This window comes from Dasypus novemcinctus, chromosome 24 (assembly GCF_030445035.2).
Source record: "Dasypus novemcinctus isolate mDasNov1 chromosome 24, mDasNov1.1.hap2, whole genome shotgun sequence".
Lineage (NCBI taxonomy): Eukaryota > Metazoa > Chordata > Mammalia > Cingulata > Dasypodidae > Dasypus > Dasypus novemcinctus.
The window spans coordinates 41,538,002-41,564,439 of NC_080696.1; the positions used below are offsets into that span (position 1 = coordinate 41,538,002).

At 39.9% G+C, this 26,438-nt stretch overlaps 2 protein-coding genes across 7 annotated transcripts in view; one reads left to right on the plus strand and one right to left on the minus strand.

Annotated features, from left to right (window-relative positions):
- Positions 1–14,146, minus strand: part of TTI1 (TELO2 interacting protein 1) — a 52,251-nt gene extending 38,105 nt beyond the window's left edge. For 2 of the 5 annotated variants that reach the window (XM_071211702.1, XM_058287067.2), the window contains exon 1: positions 13,876–13,936. The gene's annotated coding sequence lies outside the window, so the exon portion shown is untranslated. Of the gene's footprint in view, positions 1–13,875 lie in introns of all 5 variants that reach the window. The other 3 variants (XR_011647321.1, XR_011647322.1, XM_004463652.5) reach the window with 3 other exon arrangements.
- Positions 13,935–26,438, plus strand: part of RPRD1B (regulation of nuclear pre-mRNA domain containing 1B) — a 53,989-nt gene continuing 41,485 nt past the window's right edge. The window contains exons 1-2 of one of the 2 annotated variants that reach the window (XM_004463649.4): positions 13,935–14,567; positions 19,316–19,445. In XM_004463649.4, the coding sequence (XP_004463706.1) occupies positions 14,417–14,567; positions 19,316–19,445 (281 nt within the window). In that variant the 5' untranslated portion in view covers positions 13,935–14,416. The remainder of the gene's footprint in view (positions 14,568–19,315; positions 19,446–26,438) is intronic. The other variant, XM_004463650.5, reaches the window with a different exon arrangement.

Sequence of the window (26,438 nt, forward strand, 5' to 3'; positions counted from 1 at the left end):
AAATGTTTTACAACAATGTAAGGTACTGTGGTGGGGTGAGGCATGGGAGCCCTGTATGATGCTATGCACCTTAGTTTTGTAAGTTCATAACTTACTATACACTCACTGTTTACGTACATTCATGTATGAGTGACATACTTCAATAAATTTTTTTAAATGATAAAAAAATAAAAGGAACTCAATGGAAGGTCTTAATGGCAAACAGGATTTAGCAGAAGACAAGATGAGTGAACTGGAAGACAGGTCAAATAAACTCAAGCAAACAAAGAAAAAAGGTAAACAAAAGAACATGAGAGATGTGCAATATACTGAAAGGTCTAGCATGTGAATACGTTAAGTCCTAAAAGGTCAGGAGAGAGAGACTAGGGCAGAAGTGATATTCAAACAGATAATGGCTGACAACTACCCAAAACAAATAAAAGACATCAATACACAGATTCAAGAAATCAACAATGGGAAGTGGATTTGGCTCAACTGATAGAGCGTCCATCCGCCTACCATATGGGAGGTCCAGGGTTCAAACCCAGGGTCTACTGACCCATGTAGTGAGCTGGCCCACGTGCAGTGCTGATGCACCCAAGGAGTGCCATGCCATGCAGGGGTGTCCGCTGAGTAGGGGAGGCCCATGTGGAAGGAGTGTGCCCTGTAAGAACTGCCCCGTGTGAAAAACATGCAGCTGCCCAGGAGTGGCGCTGCACACAGAGAGCTGATGCAGCAAGATGATGCAACAAAAAGAGACAGAGATTCCCAGTGCTGCTGACAAGAACAGAAGTGGACACAGAAGAACACACAGCGAATGGACACAGAGAACTGACAAATGGGCAGGCATATGGTGGGGGAAGGGGAGAGAAATAAAAAAAAAATCTTAAAAAAAAATCTATATATACACATTTTTTTTTAGACATAAGGCCATAGCACACCAACAGACAATAGTATGGTATAAACATACTTTATGTGCACTGGGAAACCAAAAAAGTCATGTGACTTGCTTTATTACAATATTCACTTTATTGTGGTGGTCTAGAATTGCAGTACCTCCAAGGTATGCCTGTAACAAAGAAAAGCAAGCAGAGATGCATCATAGTCAAAGTGCTGAAAGCCAAAGATAAAGAGACAAATCTTAAAAGCTGGGGAACAATAAGACTGACAGCAGACTTCTCAACAAAAATGACGAAATCTAGAAAACAACAGAATGACATTGTTAAAGTGCTAAAAGCAAATAACTACCAACCTTGAATTTCATATGAAACAAAAATATCTTTCAAAAATGAAAGTAGGGCAATGACTGCACAACTGTGATGAAAGTAAGGGCCACTAAGTGTACACTTAGGATAGAATGTACAAGACATGGGACTATATAACACAATGAACCTTGTATGAAAGACGAACTATGGTTACCAGTACAAGTACGAGTGTTCTCTCATGAATTGTAACAAATGTACAATTTATACACTAATACATAGTGTTAAAGAATAATAATAGGGTGTATGGAAAAAATACACCAAGTGTACGCTATGGACCATAGTTAGTGGTAATAATCTGATCATGTTCTTTTATAATCTGTAACAAATATTCAACAATAATGTAAAGTGTTGGTGGAGGGGTGATGTATGGGAATTTTGTATATCACACATGATTGTTTTGTAAGTTCACAACTTCACTAATAAAAAATTTTTTTAATTAAAAAAGTAACGATTTTCCAAACAAAAACAGGGAATTTGTTGCTATCAGACCTACACTAAAAGAAAAACTAAAGGGAAAAAATGAACTCAGAAAGAAGCACAGAAATGTAGGAAAGAATGAAGTACACTGGACTAGGTTAACATGAAGAATACTAACCACACAAAACTAAAATTGATATGCTCTTTGTAATTTAAATACATACGAAACTAAAATGCAAGAACATAATAATACAAAAAAGGCAAGGATGGAGGTAAAAGGAATTAAGAGTACAGTATTAGGAGGTGGTAAAATAATTTGTATTATACTGTAACATGTCACGAATGCATGCTGAAAATCTATAGGGAAGGCTCTAAAAGAATTATAAAAAAGAATACACACCTGACAAGTTAGTGGCACAGAAAAAAAGGATATTCTTCATTATTCTCAAAGAGTTGTAAAAAGGGAGAAAAAAATAAGCACAGTAGTCAGGTCCAATAGAAAACAAATAAGATGGCAGACAGAATCCCCACTATAACTAATGACATTTTTTGTTTTTTGTTTTTTTAAATAGGTACCAGGGCTGAGAATTGAAGCTGGGACATTGTATGTAGGAAGCTGGTGCTCAAACCACTGAGCCACATCAGCTCCCCAACTACTGACATTTTGACTGAATAATTATTTGTTGTGGGGGGCTGTCCTGTATTATTGGAGCATATTTAGCAGCATCTCTAGCCTCTACCTGCTAGATGCCGGTAGCACTCGCCCAGGTGTGACAAACAAAAATGTTCCCAAACACTGCCAAATGTTCCACTGCAAAACTGTCCCTGAAAGAGAATCACTGGTATAGATTCAACATAATCCCAATAAGAATCCCAGAAGGACTTTTGTGGAAATTAACAAACTGATTCTAAAATTTATGAGAGAATGCAAAGGATCTAGAATATCCAAGAAAACTTTGAAGAAAAATGAAATCGGAGAACTTACATTATCTGACTTCAAGATTTGCTGTGCAGTTATTAAAGGGTATGACATTGGCATAAAGACAGACAAACAGGGGAAACGGACTTTGGCCCAGTGGTTGGGGCGTCCGTCTACCATATGGGAGGTCCGCGGTTCAAACCCCGGGCCTCCTTGACCCGTGTGGAGCTGGCCATGCGCAGCGCTGATGCGCGCAAGGAGTGCCGTGCCACGCGAGGGTGTCCCCTGCCTGGGGGAGCCCCACGCGCAAGGAGTGCACGCGCAAGGAGTGCACCCGTAAGGAGAGCCGCCCAGCGTGAAAAAGAAATGGCGCCGCCCACACTTCCCGTGCCGCTGGGACAACAGAAGCGGATAAAGAAACAAGACGCAGCAAATAGACACCAAGAACAGACAACCAGGGGAGGGGGGGGGGGGGAATTAAATAAATAAATAAATCTTAAAAAAAAAAAAAAAAAAGACAGACAAACAAATTGATGGAACAAGAGTCCAGTAACAGTCTTACATATAGAATAGAGTCCAGAAACAGACCCATACATCTGATAAAGGTGATACTGCAGTGAAGTAAGGGAAAGGATGGTCTTTTCAATTAAAGGTGCTAGGTCACTTGGCTACCCACGTGAAAAAAAAATACGTATCTTGACTCTACCTCACACCAAAAACCAATTCCAGATGAGCTACATATTTAAATGTGAAATGTAATAAAACAATAAAGCTTTCCAGAAAGTACTCATTACACACCTATAGTAGAAAAATTATGAAAAATTCCCTAAATGAAATACTTTACAGATGAAGATTTACCAATATCAAAGATATTTAAAAGAATTGGCAATCAGCTCAGAAATACATAAACCCGTTTTCTGTAAGGAAGACAGTATAACACATTGCTATTTTTTAAAAAAAGATTGATTTATTTATTTCTCTCCCCCCCCCCCACCCAGTTGTCTGTTCTCTGTGTCTATTTGCTGCCTCTTCTTTGTCCGCTTCTGTTGTTGTCAGCGGCATGGGAATCTGTGTTTCTTTTTGTTGCGTCATCTTGTGACGTCAGCTCTCCGTGTATGCGGTGCCATTCCTGGGCAGGCTGAACTTTCTTTTGTGCTGGGCGGCTCTCCTTAAGGGGCGCACTCCTTGTGCATGGGGCTTGCCTACAGGGGGGACACCCCTGCGTGGCAGGGCACTCCTTGCACGCATCAGCACTGCGCATGGGCCAGCTCCACACGGGTCAAGGAGGCCCGGGGTTTGAACCGTGGACCTCCCATGTGGTAGACGGACGCCCTCACCACTGGGCCAAGTCCGCTGCCCCACATCGCTATTTTGACATGACCATAAAAGGCAATCATATATAGCTTTATGGGATGTACATGAAATCACATTTGTGTGACAATATGTCAATTACAGAAAAAACTGTTTATAGACATTTAGAGCCTTAAAAGTCCTAGATTTCTATTCCTATAAAATGCAACTCTGGTTATTTAAAGTGGCGCTGCAAAGTTTGATGTTTATACAACAGACAGCAACAGGGACTTTCTGGACCAGAAAGTGATTCTGGGATGAGGCATTCAGAACAAGCTTATTGTCTGGGTGAGTAGGGGAAAACACCCTGAGTTCAACTGTGGTAGACAGTGACTGAATAAGCATGAATAGAACAAACATGAATAAACCGTTTTTGACTGCTAATGGCCAGCTAAACTTTTCCTGGTTCAGTGTACTCCCACTGTGGTCTGAAGAGGTCGGGGGAGAGATCTGAAATTGGAGAGCATGAGTGAGCTCAACCCCCTGGAATACTCCCCCACCATGCACCCCCACCTCCAATCTCACTCTGCTCTGTCACAGGGATGACCTATGTAAGATCACTGGGCCATGGCTCATAGGTGGTAAAGAGAAATGGGACAATCTATGCATGATAAGGCATGTTACACTTGAAGACCCTTAAAGGATAAGATGGTAGATCACAGGTACTTAATGTATCACACAATAAAGAAGGGAAAATGGGAAAAAAGATGCAAAAGCAACCTGGAAAAAGAACGAACACCAATAGGGAGAGCTCATGGAAGGAGAAGGATGTGTGCTGGGAGAGGGGACCACATACTTGGCGCTGAGTGGGAAGGCGCTCAAGGTAAGTCTGGTCACAAGCAAAGGCCAGAAGGAAGAAAAGCCATAGCACCTATTAAAGGCAGAGACAAGATACAGAATCATCATGGCAACTAAACCAGTTGTTCTGGCCAGGGCTCACCCACTATGATGAGACCACTTGCTTGGGGCCTCTGCTGCCCCACAGATGCTCATGGCTCACTCCATCATATCCTTTAGGGTACTCATATGGGAACTCTCAGTGAAGCCTTCTTTGATCACCGGTATTTAAAACTGCTGCCCATCCTCACTCCTTTCCCACCTGGTACCCCCTATCTCCTTTCCCTGCATTTTAAGTTTTCCTCCATATCACTTAGTACATCCATCAAACCAGATAACTACCTATTTATTTGTTGATTGTCTCTCCCCTGACTAGAATACAGACTCTATGAAGGCAGGGATTTTTGAATGGTTTATTGCTTCTGGCACAAATCAGTATTCAATAAATACTCACTGATTGAATCACATCATAGCCCAAGGTCTGGTTCTCTCACTAGTAGAGCTTTGATAATCAGCTATGCTCGAATTGGATTCCGGATAAAGAATGCCCAACTCTTCTTCTGTTGGGGTGGGTTAATACTACAGATAGTTGATCTAAGGGAGGATCAGATTCAATCTCAGGAAACAATCATAGTTTCAGATTTTGGTAGCACTTCACTCCTCTTTTAGGCTATATTTCCAGGATAGGGACAGAATAAACATGAGAACAGGTAACTGACAATTTGGGCTCCAGTCCTGACTGGCTGTATGATTTTCAAGAAGTTTAGTTCCTTCAACATAAAATAAACTTGATAGATAAGATGATGTCCAAAATTTCTAACTTTGAATAATCAACATAAGGATAGGAGGACTGGGATTAGTTTCCTGAAAGAGAAGTTTAAACATAAGAATGGTCAATATAAGTTTTTGAATAGAAAGAAGAGAATTAACGTTTGTTGGAAAAACCCACCATATGCAAGGTCATTTGCTAGGTATTTTATGTACATAAACTCCTCAGCTAAGTATCCCAAGGCTTAGAGAGGCTAAATGATGCCCAAGGTCACATAGCGAGCAGGTGTCATACATGGATGGGATTCATCTAGCCTGCCTAACTCCAAAGGTTGTATATATTCTTTCCATTATATTAGAGGTTCCCAAGAGATCTAATTTATATTGGAGGGCAGGTAGTATGATTGAGAATCTATGATTTTAAGAGCGTCCAAGGTCAGTCTGATGACCAGCCAGGTTTGGGAATCCCGTACTATATACATTCTACCTATACCCTCCCTTTCAAAAAATCAAGAGTCATACAATGAAAAAGGTACTTGTTCAATAATTCATCTGGCAGTAGTGTTCAGAGTAAGCTGGAAGACTAATGTCTTGGGTTAACTTTGTCTTTTCTCCCCAACCAAATATTATCTTTCAGTGCTGCAGCTTTACTTGTGGTTTCCCCAGAATCTGGTTCAGTAACTGCCAAACATTTATCACTTGCTAAGTTTGTTTAAAAAATGAGTAAAAACTGGATAAACATTAAACCATCAACATACCATGAAGTCTGTTGCTTCTTACGCAACCCTTCCTTCTTAAGTATATATCATGAGACATACACTGCACTAAATTCTTGAAGGAGGAAAGATACAAAGTTAACCAGAGGATCTAGCCGTAAAATGGGGAGGGCATTACAAAAGAACAAATACACGATAGAATGCGGAGGAGGGAAATCAATGAGGCATTCCACAGTCCTAATCCTGTTGCCTCTTCTCTATCTCACGACACTTAAGTTACTCTAGGCTCACATTCTACTTTGTTTACAGTCCTTCTCTACAGAACTTGCCCCTTATATTACGCTACATACCTGTTCCTTCACTAGACCAAACATTTTTTTGGAGGCAGTATATTCTAGAACAGTGGTTCTTAACCAAGGGTGTATACTATTAGAATACAGGAGCTAGGGACCCCAAAACTATGTCCTGGCACTGGAAATTGTGATAAACTCTTGATGTAATTTAGCTATTTATGGAAGCGGGATTTGGTGCCTACCATATGGGAGGTCCAGGGTTCAAACCCAGGGCCCCCTGACCTGTGTGGTGAGCTGGCCCACGTGCAGTGCTGATGTGTGTAAGGAGTGCCGTGCCATGCAGAGGTGTCCCCTGCGTAGGGGAGACCCACGCACAAGGAGTGTGCTCTTCAAGGAAAGCCACCCTATGCAAGATAAGTGCAGCCTGCCCAGGAGTGGTAGCACACACACAGAGAGCTGATGCAGCAAGATGACGCAAAAAAAAGACACACAGATTCCCAGTGCTGCTGACAAGAATGCAAGCGGATACAGAAGAACACACAGTGAATGGACACAGAAAGTGTGGGGTGGGGGACAGGGAAGAGGTCAGAAATAAATAAATCTTTAAAAAAAAAAGTAGCTATTTATGTATTTTTAAAAAAGTAAACAGCTCCCACCCTAATAAAGATGACAGAGTGAGATGCTTCAGGGCTCTGTCCCCGCCCCCCTCCCAAGCTTTCAACAACAAGCACAAACAGGCAGAAAAAATCTTTTTCAGGACTTTCTCAGGGCTCCAGAAAACAGTTAAAGGACTAGTAACAGGCTAAGTGCCGAATAAGAAAAAGGCTTCTTAAAAGTGCTTGGATCTTTTGGAACCCTGGCTGACCCTGTCCCCATCCCTTAGCGGCTTGGCGCAGAGCAGGCCCATGTTCCCAGTATGGATCCCTTGTCTTCATTCCAGAGGGAGCGCAGTAATCCATGTGCACATACTAGGAGTGTGCATGTCTGGTCTAATCCATTTTGTGGTGACCTGAGGGACTCGCCATCCTAGAACTTGCTCTACTTGTACAAGGTAGCCCAGAGAGCTCTCCTACAGAAAGTTGTGGGAGAACAGTCAAGCCTTGCTGCCCAGGCAAGGGACTGCTGGCTGTAGGATATAAACTGCAGTGCTCAGGATCTTGAAGAAACTGTTCCCTAGGTAAGACGGGACATTCAGAACCATTTAAATGGGGAACTTCCTAGGGTCGTATGTTCATACCCAAGACAAGACGCATGTGCAGAAAGAATTAGGGAAGGCCCTACATGTTGTTCTGGAGCTATTCTCATAGAACTCACTGTATGGGTAAGCCTTGAAGGTGAGGACGGCACAGGTCAATCTACAAAGACTGGGAACGATGTTTTCTTTCTGCCTTCTCCTTCTCTTTAAAAATACCTCTTGGCATTCAAGGAAAACTCAGGCAGGGATTACTACCAAGCACCAGCTGATGATGTAACTAGAAAAAGACATTGAATAAAAGGGTCAACTCAGACCAGCAGAATATCTCAGCCTACATGTAAAATCAGATGTTAAAAACTGCTTTTTGACCTTGAATAAAAGGGGAAAATGGAAAGGACAAATCAGTTTATAAGGCTATGAGTCTCCAAAAAATAGTCGGGAGGTCATCAGAGGGGTCGTGCTTATGTATACCTCAGCAGGGTCCCAGAGATAGCCAAAGTAGACACAACCCCAGGTACTGGTTCTTCTGAGGGCTACAGAGACCCACAGGTTCTTTAGTCAAGGCAGATGGCTCTGGAGTTCCGTGCCGTGTCAGTTGGCCCTACTTTGGAGTTTGTGTTCCTGAGTGTGATGGAGTTGGACTCAGATGTGACCTTTCTACACATGCCTCTTCTGTCACTTTTACTGGACCTGTGGTTGGCGCTGGGGTTGGTGTATACTCAGGAGACCTAAATCACTGGACTGTCCATGTGACAGCCAGGCTCTCAGCCTCAGCAGACTTGCAACTCCTACCCTCTGGTTTATTGGACTTACCCCGGCCAGCTAACAGGGAGGTGAAGAAGGTCAACCATTACACCAGGGAGCCAAGAGTGCCTACAACTGCAAGTAGGAGAATTGCATCCATCATCCATGTGGAATCTAAACCCCCTCTCGAAATAGAGATGGAGTGGACATAACCATCCCAGGGTTCACAGGATGGAGGAATAGAGTATGGTTTAGAGTGGACTTACTGATATTCTACTATGGAACTATTGTGATTATTAATGGAAGAAACTGTAGCATTGATGTGGAGAAAGTGGCCATGGTAGCTGCTGAGAGTAGGGAGAGGGAAGAAGAGAAATGATGTGGGGGCATTTTCAGGACTTGGAGTTGTCCTGGGTGGTACTGCAGGGACAGATGCTGGACAATGTACATCCTGCCATGGCCCACTGGGTGGACTGGGGGAGAGTGTAAACTACAATGTAAACTATTACCCATGTGGTGCAGCAGTGCTCCAAAATGTAATCACCAAATGCAATGAATGTGCCATGATGATGAAAGAGGTTGTTGATGTGGGAGGAGTGGGGTAAGGGGGGTGGGGGGTATATGGGGACCTCTTATATTTTTTGAATGTAACATTTAAAAAAAAAATAAAGAGAAAAAAAGCTATACAAAAAAATACACTAAAAAATACACATATTATCAAAATGAAATCCTAAGGAATGTTCCCACAAGAAGGTAGAAAAAGAAAATAGAGAAACAAAAAGAGAGAACAAACAGAACACAAAAAATAAAATGGCAGACTTAAGCCCTAACATATCAATAATTACATTAAATGTAGACGTTTAAATACACCAACTAAAAGACAGATTGGGGAAGCGGACTTGGCCCAATGGATAGGGCGTCCGCCTACCATATGGGAGGTCTGCGGTTCAAACCTGGGGCCTCCTTGACCCATGTGGAGCTGGCCCATGTGCAGTGCTGATGCACGCAAGGAGTGCTGTGCCACGCAGGGGTGTCCCCTGCATAGGGGAGCCCCATGCGCAAGGAGTGTGCCCCATAAGGAGAGACGCCCAGCATGAAGGCAAGTGCAGCCTGCCCAGGAATGGCGCCACACACACAGAGAGCTGACACAACAAGATGATGCAACAAAAAGAAACACAGATTTCCGGTGCCGCTGATAAGGATAGAAGTGGTCACAGAAGAACACACAGCGAATGGACACATAGAGAAGACAACAGGTGGGGGAGGGGGGAATAGGGGAGAGAGAAAAAAAAAGACAGATCGGCAGAGTAGATGAAAAACATGACCTATATACTGTCTACAAGAAATTCACTTTAATCATAACAATACAGGCAGGTCCAAAGTAAAAAGATGGAAAAAAGATATACCATGCAAACATTACTCAAAGAAAGCAGGAGTAGCTATACCAATAACAGATAAAGTAGATTTCAGAGTAAGGAAAACTAATAAAGACAAAGAAGGACATTATATAATGATAAAAGGGTCAATCCATCTAAAATACTAACAATCCTAAATGTGTAAGCACCAAACAACAGGACTGCAACATGAGGCAAAAACTAATAGAACTGAAAGGAGAAACAGACAAATCTACAATTAGAGTTGCAGACTTCAACATCTCTTCTTCAACAATTCATAGAACTAAACAGAAAATGAGCAAGGACATAGAAGAACTCAACACTACCAATAACCAACAAGATCTAAATGACATTTATAGAACACTCCAGTCTGCCAACAGCAGAGTACACCTTCTTTTTAAGTGCCCACAGAACACATACTAAGATAGACCAAATCCTGGGCCATAAAACTAACCTTAACAAATTTAAAAGAATGAAATCATACAGAGTGTACTCTCTGACCACAATATAACCACAGTAAAAATCAATAACTGAAAGATAACAGGAAAATCTCCAAACACTTGGAAACTAAACACAGTTCTAAGTAAACCATGGGTCAAAGAGGAACTGTCAAGAGAAATTAAAAAAAAAAAAAAAAAAGAACTGAATGAAAATGAAAATATAACATTAAAATTTGTGGGACACAGTTAAAGCAGTGCTGAGAGGGAAATTTAAAGTATTAAATGCATACCTTAGAAAAGAAGAAGCGTCAAATCAATAATCTAAATTCCTACCTCAAGAACCCAGAAAAAGAACAGCAAAATAAACCCAAAGCAGAAAGAAGGAAATAATAAAGATATGAGGAGAAATCAATGAAACTGAAAAACTGAAAGCATTAAAGAAATCAATGAACTAAAAGCTGGTTCTTTGAAAGAACAATAGTATTGACAAACTTCTAGCAAGACTGACAAAGAACGAAGATAAAATTACCATGATCAGGAATGACACGGAAGATATCACTTGCAGACATCTAAAAGAATAGTAAAAGAATACTACAAAAAACTTTATACACATAAATTTGACAATTTAGACAAAAAAATGAGTGAAATCCTCAAAACCACAAACTACCACAGCTCACACAATATGAAATAAATTATTTGAATAGCCATATACCTATTAAGGACATTAAATCCATATTTTAAAAACTTCAAAAACAGAAATCTCCATACCCAGATAGTTTACTGAAGAAATTTCCCAAATGTTTAAAGAATTAATACAAGTCCATGCAAACTCTTTCAGAAAATAGAAGTGGGAGGAAACTTCCCAATTCACTTTGTAAACTAGTACTGCCCTGATACTAAAACCAGATAAAGACAAGATGAAAATTAAAAAAGCTACAAATAGTCCTCATGAATATAGATGCAAAAATCTTAAACAAAATATTAATAAATATAATTCAGCAATATATAAAAAGTACATGACATAAGTGGGGTTTATTCCAAGAACACAAGACTGGTTTGATATTTGAAAATTGATCAATTTAATTAATAAGAATATACTAATGAAGAAAAACCACACGATCGTATTAGTTTCATCTCCCAGACATCTAAATATTGAAGTGTTTAGGATTTAGTCACTGGGCCTCTACTTTTTTTTTTATATCTATTGCCACTTATGATTTCCACATTTATATCTCTAGCTCAGATCTCCCCCTTGAAATCCAGACCCATAGATCTAGCCTATTATACAACTTTAAGTGGATAGACATTTTCAAATGAACGTGTAAAATCCCAATTCCTACTCTTCCCAAACCTGCTCTTTCCCAATGCAGTAAAGGCAACTCCATTCTTATAGATGCTCAGGCTAAAACTCTCGGGAAAATGTCAACTCCTGTCTCTTTCACACCCCAGATCCAAAACTGTCAGCAAATCCTGTTACCTCTTCCTCTAAAATATCCCCAGAATTTGATTCCTTCTCATCACTTCACAGGCACCACTCAGGTCTGAGTCATCCTTTCAACTGTGTTATTACAACAGCCACCTAACTGGTCTTCCTGCTTCTACTCTTGGGCCCTTACTATTTTCTACTCAGCAGGCACAATGATCCTCTTTTGCTCAAAACTGTTCAATGGACTTGAATTTCATTCAGAATAACATCCAAAGTATTTACTATGGTCTACAAGTCCCTACATGACTTGACTCCTTTCTACTATAATGTCAGAAAAACCTTAATGTGCCTCTCGGCCCTGCCATTTCCTAGCTGTGAGCTCATCTCCAGCCACCCTTCTGTTCAAATTCATCCCATCCATACGGTCTTCCTTGTTTCTCAAAAATGCCAAAATGGTCTAACCTCAGGATTTTGCACTTGGTTTTCCCTCTGCCAGGAACAAGAGCCCATCATTTAGCACATGACTTGCTCTCTCATTTTTTTCACGGCTCTGATCAAATGTCATCTTGTTAATTAGGCCTTCTCTATCATATATAGTAGAATATAAAATAGACTTATGTCTATTCACACATACACATTCCTATCCCCCTTACCCTCCTTGATTTTTATCTAAGGCACTTAACACTTTCTGACTTACTTTATACAGGCATTTAAAAAAAAATCTATCTTCCCTAGAATGTAAGCTTCCAAGAATATGGATTTTTGTCCGATTGTCTAGTCGAATGCTTCAGACGTAAGTGCTCAATACTATTTGCTAAATGAATGAATAAACCACCGGCTTAGTAGTGAAGAATTTGGAATCAGGTGTCAGATAACCTTAATTTGACTCATGGTTCTGCCATTTCCCAGCTGTGAGATCTCGGGCTACTTAACTATACTTTGTTTTCTCATCTATCAAATAGTGATGATAATTATTATCCCAGAGAATTGTTTTAAGGATTAAAGAAAATAATGTATGTAATGTGCTTAATATACAATGACGTGGTATAAAAGTACTTGATATATGATAGTGTCATTTAATATAGAAAGACGGTCTAGAGTTGGACTCAAGAGCCCTAGGTTATGATCATGACTTGTTACTTGTTACCACTCATTTCTTCCATATTAATCCACTCAGTTAGGAACCAGGTATTGGGGACAAAGAAATGGATAAGATGCAATCCCTTCCCTCAAATCTTAGCAGGTCACAACTTCTCTGGGCCAGTTTCCTCATCTGTTAAATGAGATTATATAATAATGAACTTGTAGCTTTGGTGTGAGGATTACATGATCCTGGCACACAGCAAATACTCACGAATTTTTAGCTATGATTATGATGATTCTAGTCTAGAGGAAGTGAGTAAAGCAATAAGCAAAGTGTGTGATGCCTAGGGCTGTTCACAATTGGGAGGTTCAACTATGATCGGAAAAAATTTTTAATTCTGTGATGTCTGTGATAACCTAACTCCCTATCACCACCCCCAGTCAGTTAGAAAAACAAAACTTCTTTGCTGCTTTGATAACTAGAATTTAAAACTTAAAAAAAAAAAGGGTAAGGCTTCATACTCGCAGTGTTTCTTAAAGGAGGTCAATGGCTGCATTGGGAGGGTAAGATAATTCCCCCTTTCCCCCTAAAAAGGTTAATATGTTATTTAAAATTAAGAAACATTTAACTGGATTGGGAATTCCCATAGGCCAAGGGCAGAGTGGAACTGTCTGAATGAAGCAACCAATTTAGAGCCCAGAACACAAAAGTGTGATTCTGGTTGTGCTGCCACAGGCTAAATGTCATAACTGTACGTTATAAGAGTGGGTCCTGGAGGCTGAGTAGGAGCTCATCAGGTGAGAAACGGTTCCAGTCACCTTGGCAAGAATCAAGGTGCAGGCATGTGAAAGGGCACGTAGGGGCTAGGAGGAAACAAAATGAAGCTTTTAGTGGGCAGCCAGAGAGCAGAACATGTATGCAGTTAAGGTGCGACCTGGGGCCGGCCAGGTAAGAGAAGAAGCCCTCCCCCATACCCCGGTCATGATCGTTCAGCTTCGATGTTCCCGTCTGTTAAAGCTCCCGCTACGTCCCGCCACTACTCTCTTACCTCGTCTTCCAGGCTTTTGCCTCACTCTCCCGCCACCTCCGCCCTGCCGGAAGTGACGTACTAATGAGCGCGCCGTACCGCACGAGAAAGGTTCCGCGGGAGCGGGAGAAAGGGTTCTTCCTACCCTCAATGCGCCGGCGTGCTGGCGCGAGCGGTCAAAGAGCTTTCCGGGAGCCGGGGAACTGCGCTCTTTCATTCTGTCTTTCCCATATGAGGTACCTTGAGCAAGGTTCAGGAAGGCTGCAGGCCGCGTGGAGTTGTTTTTCTACTGCTCTGGACGCCTCTGGGTGCCCAGTTACGGCTCTTGCCCTTTGACCCCGCTTTCGCGGCAGGGTGAGAGGTCGGTGGCCATCTTGTAGCGGCGGCGCGGGCGGCTGTTACTGCGGAGACCCATCCCCTCCCCCCTCTACTACCCGGGCTGTCTGTCAGTCAGTAAAAGAGTCCGGCTGTCTCTCAGGTGAGGCTTTGACCTCGTGCGGTTGCACTTCCCGCCATTCTGGGCGGCCCAGGCCGCTCCCTGCCCGGCCTCATCACCGCCACCATGTCCTCCTTCTCGGAGTCTGCCCTGGAGAAGAAGCTCTCGGAGCTGAGCAACTCTCAGCAGAGCGTGCAGACTCTGTCCCTGTGGCTCATCCATCACCGCAAACACGCGGGGCCCATCGTCTCCGTGTGGCACCGCGAGCTCCGCAAAGGTAAATACTTCCTCCCCGCCCCCTTTGACTATCCCCCCGGGTTGTCTTCTCCTCCACCCCCTTCTCAGGCCCCTCTTAAGTTCATAATTGAGCCTTACTTTCCAGGCCCAGGCTTCTGGTCTCGCTTCTGAGGTTGGAGAGAGTGTTAGCCCATTTCTTGAAGAAGGAAACTGAGGCCCGGGGAACGTTTAAGGCACTTGTCTGAGGGCCCTCGCACCGGGACCCAGGTGCCTAGACTTCAGTTCATCAAGCCGTTTCCCCCCCTAGGCTCCTCCTCACACTTGTGACTGTTATTTTCTCGGCAGCATTCAACGCCTGGTGGAGGATACTGGCCCCAGCCTGCGACGTGCCAGGTGCTGTGCTGGGCATTTGGCAAGATGGAGTCCTGGTTCAGCCACTCATAACTGACTGATATTGGGCGAGTTTATCTATACCTCTGTTTCCTCATCTGTAAAACGGGGACAAGAATAGCTCCATTTCTATACAAAGATTTTCCTCTGTACCAGTCACTATGTATATCTTTCCCTTGTCAATAGGTACTCATAACTCCCGCTTAATAGAGAGGCTAAGGAGCCACACCTTCTAGACCTTATCTCTCAGGCTTCCCTCTTATGCAGCTGCTATTGATTCCAGACCTTGTTCGGGATCTGACAGATTTCATTAAGCTTAGCCTGTTATGTGCCAGGCACTGGGCACTTGATAGCATTTTGGCTCCCAAAGCTAATTGCCTAGAATCTAAGCCTGTCACTTTCACTTACTAACACCTGCAACTTAACCTCTCTGTTTCCTTATCTATAAAATGGGCATGATAATAACCGATGTTTACTGTCCCTTTATTATGTTCCAGTAACATAGTAGCTTTGCATATTTTGTTGTTGTTTTTAATTCTGAGGGCCCTCTGAGGTAGAAACTTTGTAGATGAGGGAAAACGGGGGCTCAGTTAACTCATTGTGGTGAGGAGTAAGCAAGATAGTTCAAATGAAAATTCTGGCATGGTGTCAGGCATAATGTAGACATTTGAAAAATTGTGGTGAGATGGGACAACTGACTTCAATATGTGGCATGGTCTTTGTCTACAAAGTGCTTGTAGTCTAGTGGCAAAAAGTGGGCATCTGCACAGCTATCTGATGTCAGTGCTGTAATAGAAGGAAGAGGAGATAGATGGGAGACATGTGAGTTGTTCTGGCCAGTGGATATGTGGTAGCCTAGGAAGTGGCTTTACATGGATTCTGTCTGTGGGTCAGGAGGTGTCACCTTTACAGATGAGGAAACAAACTCGGATTGGCTTAAGTGGTATTTCCAAGGCCCTAGAGCTGATGAGGAGCAGACTATTAAGGCTGGCATACTTCAAAATCAGGATTCTTTCAGGAGACTAAGTTCTAGCCCTTTAGTAGACTCCCAGTTATCGCGTGTTATTTTGAGATAGGGATCCCCTCAGGCCTCTGGGCAATTGGGTAGAGAGCCTGGGACTGCCAGAGCCTCCTTGATGTACCCTAGTGTGCTGAAATGTGGGGGAAAAAGTCAGTTGCCTCTATTTAGGATCCTATTGGGTAGGATCGCAGATGGGTCAAAGCCTATGTCATATCACTTTGTGAAATCTTCCTGAGTCTCCGCCTTGCCCTATCTAAGTTCTCAAAAATAGCAATCTAAAGTGCATTTATTTATGAAGCTGTGTTATCCCTAATCTCATATGATAGAGCCTTGTGTTTGTTGTAAGTAGGCTGATGCTATTATCCCCATTTTATAGATGAAAGGCCTCTTGTTCAGAAATATACAGCTAGGACATGATCCCAAGGTTGTTTGATGCCAAAACTTGTGTTCTTTAATGTACCAGTACCTCAGTGCCCTCAATAAGTGAAGGTAGTCATCTGACTCCAACCAAACCCATAGTACTTTTGTTATAAAATTAATCATTGCCTCCCAAAGCAGTTTAGCATTTATTTCATTCTTACTAGTTAGGTCTTTTTCACTAGGTTGTGTTTTGAGGGAGGAACTATACCTTCTTGTTTCTCTGTAACCACCATAGCAGTTAACATTGTACCTGTTACACAGTTAATAAATAGTTGAGGAGTTAAATTGTGTGGTCTCTGGCACCATTTTCATAGTTGAGTAAAGAAAGGATCTAAGCAGCAATGCCCAAGAGAACCTTATATGATGATGGAAATGTTTCAGATCTTTGCTGTCCACTAAGGTAGCCACTAGCCACATGTTGCTTCTGAGCACTTGAAATGTGCAATTGAGGAACAGAATTTTCAAATAAGTACAATTAAAAATTCAGTACCCAAGTTGTACTAGCAACAATTCAGGTGTTCAGTAATCACATGTGACCTGTGGCTGCCATGTTGGGCAGCACAGAACTAGAGGATTCTCCTTCCAAGCATTAATATGCATCTTCCTAGGTTTCTTTCATGGAATTAAAGTAGAAAAGGATTTTGTGTCCTAACATTCAGTTTGACTGGATTGTTCTAGATTCTAGCCCACTCTTATTCTTTAAGAAGTAAACATTTCTGTCTACAGTCCAGTCGTTTTTCCTATGTAAGATGTTCACAGACTGTCTCTGAGTTGCCTTCAAAATATTTACCAGACTTAAAAAAATTACTTTTTCCTGCTTAAACACTCTTTTTTTTTGCATCCGAGGTATTATTTTATTTCCATTTTCTAGGAATAATCCTTAATTTATCTGAGTTTGATTCTTTATGGAATAGTTTGGTATAAAATGCTCTTAAATGAACATTTTTTAATGGTGTTTTATATTTTTGCCTGTATGCAGATAAATAGGCCTTTTATCTAAAATTACTTTAAGACTTTTTTACATGTCAGAACCTAGCAACCCAATGAAAATTTTTGTTCAGCCAGTTGTTTAAACTTTGCTTAATAAATAGTTGAACCAATTTGTAATGTCAAAGGTTGGAGGGTGGAAGGACGTATTTTGTCATACTGAAAAGACATCTGAACAAGTGAGTTGTCACCCAGGGCTAGAGTGGAGAGGGGTGTGTGTTATATGTAATATGATTGTATGTGTTTAAGTGCTCTAGGGCTTTGTCGTATCACCTTAACACAAGCAGTATTTATGTTGGCTGTTCAGGATGCTGGATGTGGAAGGATGAAGTTTTATCCTAAATCCCATGGTTAAGTTTGAGGATGATAGAAATTAATCAACAGCATAGGTTGTAAAAACCTTGGCTTTCTAGTCTCTTAGTTATTGTATTTGTAATATGAAAATTGTATCAGGTCTTGAATGTTCAAATTGACTTTTTACAATATGGATTCTGAATTTTTTAATGTAGAGTATATGAAATTTGTAAAGTTTCATTGCTTTGCTGAAATTTTTTTATACTTTTAAATCCACTGACTTTCATGCATTGTACACTGGGTTTTTTTTTTTACTTATTGCAACTTCCCAAAACAAGATTTGCTTTAGGGGAACAAAAAGCCTTTTGCTATAATCATACCTTTGTAGCACCAGTGGGACATTGCAACTATTGGCAGTTTTGTTTTGTTTTTGAATACTAATTCGAACAATTGATGATAGCTCTGTATTTCCAATACTTTTATCATTTGGCCATTTAAACTAGGTTATTATCAGAAGGTTAATCCAATTCAGGATCCGTATTTAATTTTATGAGTACTTTAATACATTACTTTAAACTATTAATGTGCTTTAAGAATCTTGTTTTTAACTTGGGTTATTTTTATGTAGCTATATTTTAAAATGTCAGATTTTATGCCTGCTGTGTCAGAACTTATACATGCTGTGTGCATTTCAAAAGAAACAGAAAAGTAGTTTCTGAGAAAAGTGGAGCAAGAAGTAGTTATTTAGATATGTAAAGTTTGACACAGAGCTCTTTAGATACTTTGGCTTTGAAGAAAACTTAGTGTTTTGACTTATCTATTATTTAGTTCTTTTTAAAAATAAACTGGGACCAGAAATGGTAGTGATGTAACTTATGGTTTAGAAGTTATGTGCATAGAAGCCAGGAAATTTAGTAATGTTCCCCCAAGCGACTGTAACTCAGACATATTACATGAAGTTTTTATGGTTTAATATATGATACCATATAGAGTAATAGGAAATACTACATCTAGTATGTATAACGGAGAAGAATTATGGTTTTTGTGAGTATCATAATTTTGACTCTTTGGACTTCAGACATATATAAATCTTCATTAATAATGTAGTGTTAATGTATGTTTGTCTTTGAGATAAATATCCATTGGTACATCTAGAGATTCCTCTGCATTATAGAGTTGATAGTGACTGATTATGGTTATGGGAATGTTCAAAGAGAAATTCTTGATTTAAGAGCATAATTTATATAAGAATAAATTATATAAATTATAATTTGTACAAGAATCTATTCTCAAATTGAAACCTAACTCAATTTAAATTTTGTAATATTTGATAATTAACAGTGAATTAGAAATGTTCTTTGCAATGGAATAAAAGAACACCTTGGTCTTCTTGAGGAAGATTTCTTTGGATCATCTTCGTTTATATTGTCAATTACCCTCGTTAAAATAACATGACAAAAGATGGCCCTCCCCCCCTTTTTTTTCCCAAAATTATACCCAAACCTGTTTTGTCAGAGACTTACATGAGTCCTTTAAGGAACCTATAGCAGCCTTGACCTCAAGTACATAATGCCTGTTATTTTGGTCCTTAGGAATATCCTAGGATAAAAGAATTGTGGAATGAGAATTTCCTTGGTATAAGTTAAACAGTTTTCTTCTCTCTTTTTTTTTTCCAGCCAAATCAAATAGAAAGCTTACTTTTCTATACTTAGCAAATGATGTCATACAAAACAGTAAAAGAAAAGGACCTGAATTCACTAAAGAATTTGAATCTGTCCTTGTGGATGCTTTTTCTCATGTTGCCAGGTATGTTGTCTTTTTTTTTTTTTTTTTTTTTAATTTTTAACCTTTTACTTCTTTTTGTTCTTTCCTTTTCTGTGATAGCCTTTGTAAATTGACAACTTGTACTTTACAAAGAGTGTTGCCCAGGCAAAATTGTGGTTTTACGTTTTGCCAAGCCCTTAAGATTTATCTCAGACATGTATACATTTTGATGCATTAAAGAGATTTAGTCAAGTACTTGAAGCTCATCTTGTCCCCCAGATATATTTGTTTGTGATATAGCTTTCTTGAATATGGCTCTTTTCTGAGTTTTCTCATTTGGTTTTATGGTTTAAAAACCAAAATAGTACTAAGGAAACTTTAGGTGACAAAACCTTAAAGGCAAGAAATAAGTTGCTTAATACTTCATTTTTACTTTTTTCTTTGGGGATCCTGGTGGTCCAGTTTACTAAATATAGTGTCATAACTTTAAATGCAAAGATAGTAATTATTAGTGTGGAAAGTATTTGCTCTGGCTCTGTGACAGTAAGTCTCTGCTACTATTGTTTTTTTGTGGCAAAGGACTGGAGCATAGTGCACATGTATAGCTAGCTGATAGCATAGGAAGCAAAATTTGATTAAAAGTTTTATTAATCATTGTCATTCATTTAACAACAAACTACTTTCTTTCACAAGTTAAGTGCCCAGGAAGAGTAAAGAAACACTGGCTATTTTTTTTTCAGTAGAATGTTACTAAGTAAACATATAAAAGTAAGCATCTTTGCAGAAGGAAATTGGGGAAGGTAAAAAGGATATTAGTTGGTTAAACAAAAAATTTTCTGAGGTCTAAATGTGAAAAAAAATGCAGCATTCTATGATGGAATTGAAAAGTTTAAAAGAATAAACTTCAACTTCTTTTCAGAAATCCAAAAGAAAGAAATGAAATCTTAACTTTCTAGAGATGGAGAAAGATGTTTTAATGTATCAGCTAATTAGCTGGCCCTTTATTTTAATGAACATGGACATTTATGAAGAAAATGTGTTATTGACTCGAAAAAAATACTGAATCCACACAACAGACAATAAGCATAGAACAGATTTAGAGTAGCTATCTGAAATTGGAGATGGGTATTTTCTTGTATTGATGAGATTCAGCTTATAGTTTCTTAGGTATTGAAAGTAACTGTGCCTCAGACATTGCGTGAGTGACCTTGGCTGTGTTACTTAACGGTTTGAGCTTGTTTTCTGAATTGGTTAAAAGGGCTGGTACCACCAATCTCATTAGAGTTGTGAGGCTAAAGTAAGACAATACTTTTGAAAATGCATAGTACAATGCCTTATCCATAGTCTTTGTTCTTCATCAGAAAATACTAGATTGTAAACTCCTTGAAGGTAAGGACCTTTTCTTTCTGTGTTCTTAGAAAAGTGTCTGACACAAAGTTGCTGAGTACATAGCTGTAGCAGTTTGATATGGTTATGAATTCCAAGAATAGATATTAGATTATATTTGTAATCTGGTCTGTACCTGGGCATGATTAAATTATCATTAGGGCTTTGATTGGGCCACATCATTAGGACACTGAATCCCCACCCCTTGGTGGGTGGTACTCACAGATAAAAGGCAAGACAAAGGACAGAGTTGAGGGTTTTTGATGTTGGAGTTTGATGCTGGAGTCTTAGGCTGGAGCCCAAGGAAGTAAGCACACAGAGGAAAGAGAAGCAAGCCCTGGGAAGAGAGGACCTGAACCAGGAGAACAGAGGAATAGAGACGGCTCCTTAGACGTGGCAGAAACCCCAGAGAGAGAGACAGAGCCATTCACCTGATAGTCTACAACTGACCTTGTGGAGAAAACAGAAGAGCTGAGCCCAGAGGAACCCAGGAAGCCTGAACCTCACAGATGTTGGCAGCCATCTTGCTCCAACACATGGAAATAGACTTTGGTGAGGGAAGTAACTTATGCTTTATGGCCTGTTGTTGTAAGCTCCTACCCCCAATAAATATCCTTTATATAGCTTTAGGGGATATTCCATTTATTATATAGCCTCTATGTGAATGATGTCCTGGAGAGTTGGGCAACATTGTATTCTACCTTGACACAGAGGGAGGACTCAGTAAATATCAGTTAGTGAATTTGGAGTTCTAGAGAATTGACTGAAATAATTTCCTGCAGGACGAGTAAACAGCACTTTTATTGATCAGTAATCTTTAGCTGCCTCTAAATCAGAAAAGGGTAAGTAGAATGGGGTGAGAGAAGGGAGATGGGTAATATTGGGATTTAAAGTTCTTTTTCTTCTTGGTACTGTCTTAAAATCTATCTGGGAGAGAGACACTGTGAAACCTCTTGACACATTCTGTGGTTATGTGGGGAAAATAAACCTGGCCCTTCTCAATGAAAAATAGCCCTAATTCCTTTCTGTTTACATTCTTCTAGTTCTTATAAGGTCCTATTTTGGTATTATATTCAGGTTATCTATTTTCCTAGCTTACTCTCCTCACCTGATTATTAGACTAGAAAGTTGATTAACTTCATTTTAGTGGCTGATATGCCTTGTCAGTATCTTCATGATAACTCCTACTTTTCCTCCTTTTCTCCCCCCAGAAAGCCCTCTCAAGTTAAAGAAAGCTGGCAAATTGATAGGGTAGATTTTATTTGAATAGCATTTAATTAATCAGATCATAAACTTATTGTCCATACAAGTGTCTTTAGTTTGGAGATATCTGTGCATTTTATTTCTGATTCAATATATATTCAGCTGTCTTCTATATTCCAAAACTGATCCATACACTAGGGGAACATCAGTGAACAAGATAGGCAAAGGCAGATAACAGGATAGTTTCAGATAGTGATAATATGGACATAACAAAATAGAATTGTTTTAGAGTGGATGGGGGTGGGTGATCTCTTCTAGGTATTGTGGTCAAGAGAGGCCTTTTAGGGAAATGACAGTTGGGATAACCATGTGAAGTAGAAACAGGTATTAAGAAGCAAAGGGAGAAATTTTTTTTTAAAAATAATAACAAAAGATAAAAGAAAAAAAAACGAAAGAAAGGAGAAAGAACCAAAGGGAGAAATAATTTTGGCATGTGAAGAGAAATGGAATTGAATGCCATTGTGGTTAGAACACAGTGAGCAAAGGAAAAGTGTATCAGATGAGATCAGAAGGGTAGGCAGATACCAAGGTACCCTGTATGCCTTGGGAGAGGGTTGGATTTTATTCTGATGGGATGTCAGTGAAGGGTTTTAAGCAGAGTGATATATTCCAACACATTTTTTAAAAAAGATCCCTCTGGCATGGTGTGGAGATGGATTGTAAAGGCCAAGGGAGGTAGCAGGGAGATGAGTTTGGAGGATGTTGTTGTAGTACAGGCTAGAGATGACATTGGCTAGGACTCAGAAGCAGGGAGAAGATAATAAATCGGCTTTCATTTATTGAATGCTTACTTTCTGAGTGAATTTGGAGTATTTTTTCTCCATGTAAAACTGATAGGACTTGTGGGAGTTTAGGGGGGTTGGTGGTAAGGGCAAACAGAAATCAAAGATGATTTCTAGGTTTTTACATGAGTAGTAGATGGCAATGGTGCTATTTACTACAATAAAGATTGGGGAAAAGATTTGGTGGAGGAAATCAAGAGTTTTGTTTTAGCAATGTTAAGTTAGAGATAGCTATTGGATACCCCAAGGGGAGATGCCAAATAGTCATGGATAGATGGATAAAATAGACTGAAACTTAGTAGAAAATTAATTTCTGGAGACATAAATTTAGACGTTATCACCGTATACACAATATTTACTGTTGTATCACAGGTCTCCAAGACTAGTCACAGGTTTGGTGACTTGCTAGAAGGACTCATAGGACACAGCATATAGTCATACTCAGCTATGATTTATTACAGCAAAAGAATACAAAGCAAAAATCAGGAAAAGGAAGAAGTGCATGGGGTGAAGTCCAGAGGACACCAGGCCTGGCTTTCCACGAATACTTCCCCTTTGGAATTTCACAAGACATGCCTAATTCTTCCAGTATCGAACTGTGACATGTGAAGTGCTGTCTAGCTGGGAAGCTCATTAGAGACTCAGCACCCAGGTTTTTTATTGAGGTTGGTCGTGTAGGCACCCTATGACTAGCACATATCAAAATTTTAGACTTCCAGAAAGAATGTGTTCAGCATTGACCATATTGTTTGTACAGTTTAGGCACAGTAGACCACACCCTTGTCTGTCAGGGAATGTAGGAACACTCCTGAAATCCAGGTCCCCAGATGCCATCCAAGAGACAAACTTGAGTTCAGGCTTTTCTAAGGATAGCAGTCTCATGCTTGTTATGTTAACTCTTTTTGTTACAATTCCAAAGAAACATTTCTGCTCTAGCTTTACATAAGGTGGTGTTGGAATACTGTTGGGGATATTAAGAAAGAATTTCTGCCCTGTGTATGGGATAATACAAAAACACCTCTATTATGGTGGAGGTACCATAGAAGTGCACAGGATGAAAACACCCCCATGTTAGCTTGGCAAGGCTTCAGGTGGTATCTGTGTGTGTATATAAAAGCAGTGTATATTTTTCTACTCTTAAGGTCAAATTTGCCATCTATGTTAGAAAATTGAGCAGTGATTGAATTTATAATTTATCAGAATTAAAATGCATATTGTGAAGCTGTGTTCAACATATTAAACTATGCAATTATATATCCTCCTCCTGTTTGTTCATAGACTGGTGAGAGAGGTATTTTGGTCTTTCACTTAATATTTCTCACTTTAGAATGGTGTTAGTACAATCTGAAAAGGAAGCTCCTTCTGCTACAAAACTACATTATTGCTTTAGTTTTACGTGGTTCCGGTGCTTTAGTGACTCCCAGTTCACTGGACTACCTTCAAAACCTCATCATTATAAAAGGATTTCTTGAAATGTTTTATCTGTAACTTTGGCTTTATCTATCAAAACCTTGACTCATAGTACTCTAGGAAATAACCTATCCTGGCTAATCCAATTCCCTAATTAAAATCAGGTCCCTCTTTTTGGCTGTAGTCGTTCAAAAATGATTTGTGGGGAGCAGATGTGACTCAAGCACTTGAGCGCCTGCTTCCCACGTGGGAGGGCCCTGGTTCCGTTCCCCATGCCTCCTAAAAACAATGAAAAAAATTAAACAAGCAAACAAATGAAAAAACCAGCTTGGCAGCCAATGTGATTCAGTGGTTAAGTGCAAGTTTCCAATTTATGAGGTCTTGGGTTCAATCCTCACCCAGTACCTCAAAAAAAAAAAAAAAAAGATTTGTGGTTATAACAGGTTTGAACATCATTTCCCACTGTATAATATTGTGATTGGGTCTATATACACAATCATTCTGATTCTTAAGGAGCAGGTAGATAGAGAATGCTGGGGAATTGTCTTGTATTTTTCAGGAGAAATTACATATCATTTCTGTTGTCTTTAGGTTAAATTATTATAGAGGCATAAGAAAAATACTTATGGTCTAACAATAAGAGAGAAAAGGGAACATACAGAATTCATCCAGCCATCCAGTTAGTTTGCTCCACATAAAAATTTGTTTTCACGATCAGTTCTCAGAAGAGAATTTACAGATGACAAATTTTATGTTTAAGTTACTTGTGGCAGTTTGATATTCCAAAAAAGATATTTGATTATGTTTGTAAACTAATGTATTCCTCTGGGTGTGTGATAACCTTTGGTTGTATTAAATCCAAAGGTTACTTTTACTTGATTAAATTAAGATTAGGGCTTTGATTCAACCAAGTCGTTAGAGTGCGACTCAGCATTGAATGCCAGCCTGCTTGGTGGGCTGATAAAACAGACTCTCACATGGAAGTAGATAAGCAGAGAAGAAGAACACAGAGAAAGAGAGATTTCTCATTAGATGCCCTGGGAAGAGAGATGAGCCTGATAGTCTACAGCTGACCTTGTGAAGAGACCAGAGCAGCTGAGCCTGGAAAGAAACAAGGCCTGGGGAAAGAGATGAATTTATGCCAGCCTATAACTGAGATCAGAAGAAGCTGGGACCATGGAGCCTTAAGAGGGAAGAAGGAAGGCTGAACCCCTACAGACTTTGGGTGAGGAAGTACCTCTTATTTAGACTTTAGGGCCTCATGACTGTAAGCTCCTATTCCAAATAAATACCCTTTATAAAAGCCAACAGATTTCTGGTACTTTGCATCAGCACCCCTTTGGCTGACTAATATAGTACTTAACAGTTAAGTTCTGATTAATTGTGGTTTGGTTATACTAGTTATAATGACTTTATCTTTCTAAACCATAGATTTGATCACATCAGGCACTTCTCATTGTCTGCAGGATAAAGGCTACACACTTAATATGGCATTCAGGGCCTTCTAAAATCCATTCTGTCCCTCCAGATTCTTCTGCTCTTTCCTCACAATGCCCATGTACTTCATTTGACTGAATTACAAACAACTTCTCTTTCCTCTTAAAGAGGAAAGAGAAGTTGTTTGTAATTCATTCTAAGGAGAATTCTAAGGAGAGGAAATAGCAAAGGCATGTGGATAAAAGGGAGCAAGTTCTGAGTAGAAAACTACATATGACTTAGTGTTGCTAGAATGTGACATCCAGTAGAAAGGGGATAAGGCTAGAGAGTTCTGAAGGGCTACTGTGTCAGACCCTAGAGGACAGGACCTAGGCGTTAATTCTTGGTATTCTAAGCACAGTAATCCATAAACCTTCACTGAATGAGGAGGTGAGTGCTCAGTAGATGTCTGACATGAATGACCATGATGTTGTGAGATGATCGTTGAAAGTTATATAACTGTATGGACTCCTGAAACCTATCTAAAATTTTACAGAAAAGATTACAATTTGACACATTCTAGGGCATATAGCAGTGGGAGGAAAAGACACCCCTGCCCTTGTGGAACTTAGATTCAAATGGAAGGAGAGTGTAAACAAATAAATATATAATATGTCAGAAGATAAGTTGGTACGGAGACATACTAAGTTGCTAGGGTTTTTAATTTTAAATAGGGAGATTAGGGAAGGATTCACCTATAAGGTGCCATCTGAGTAAA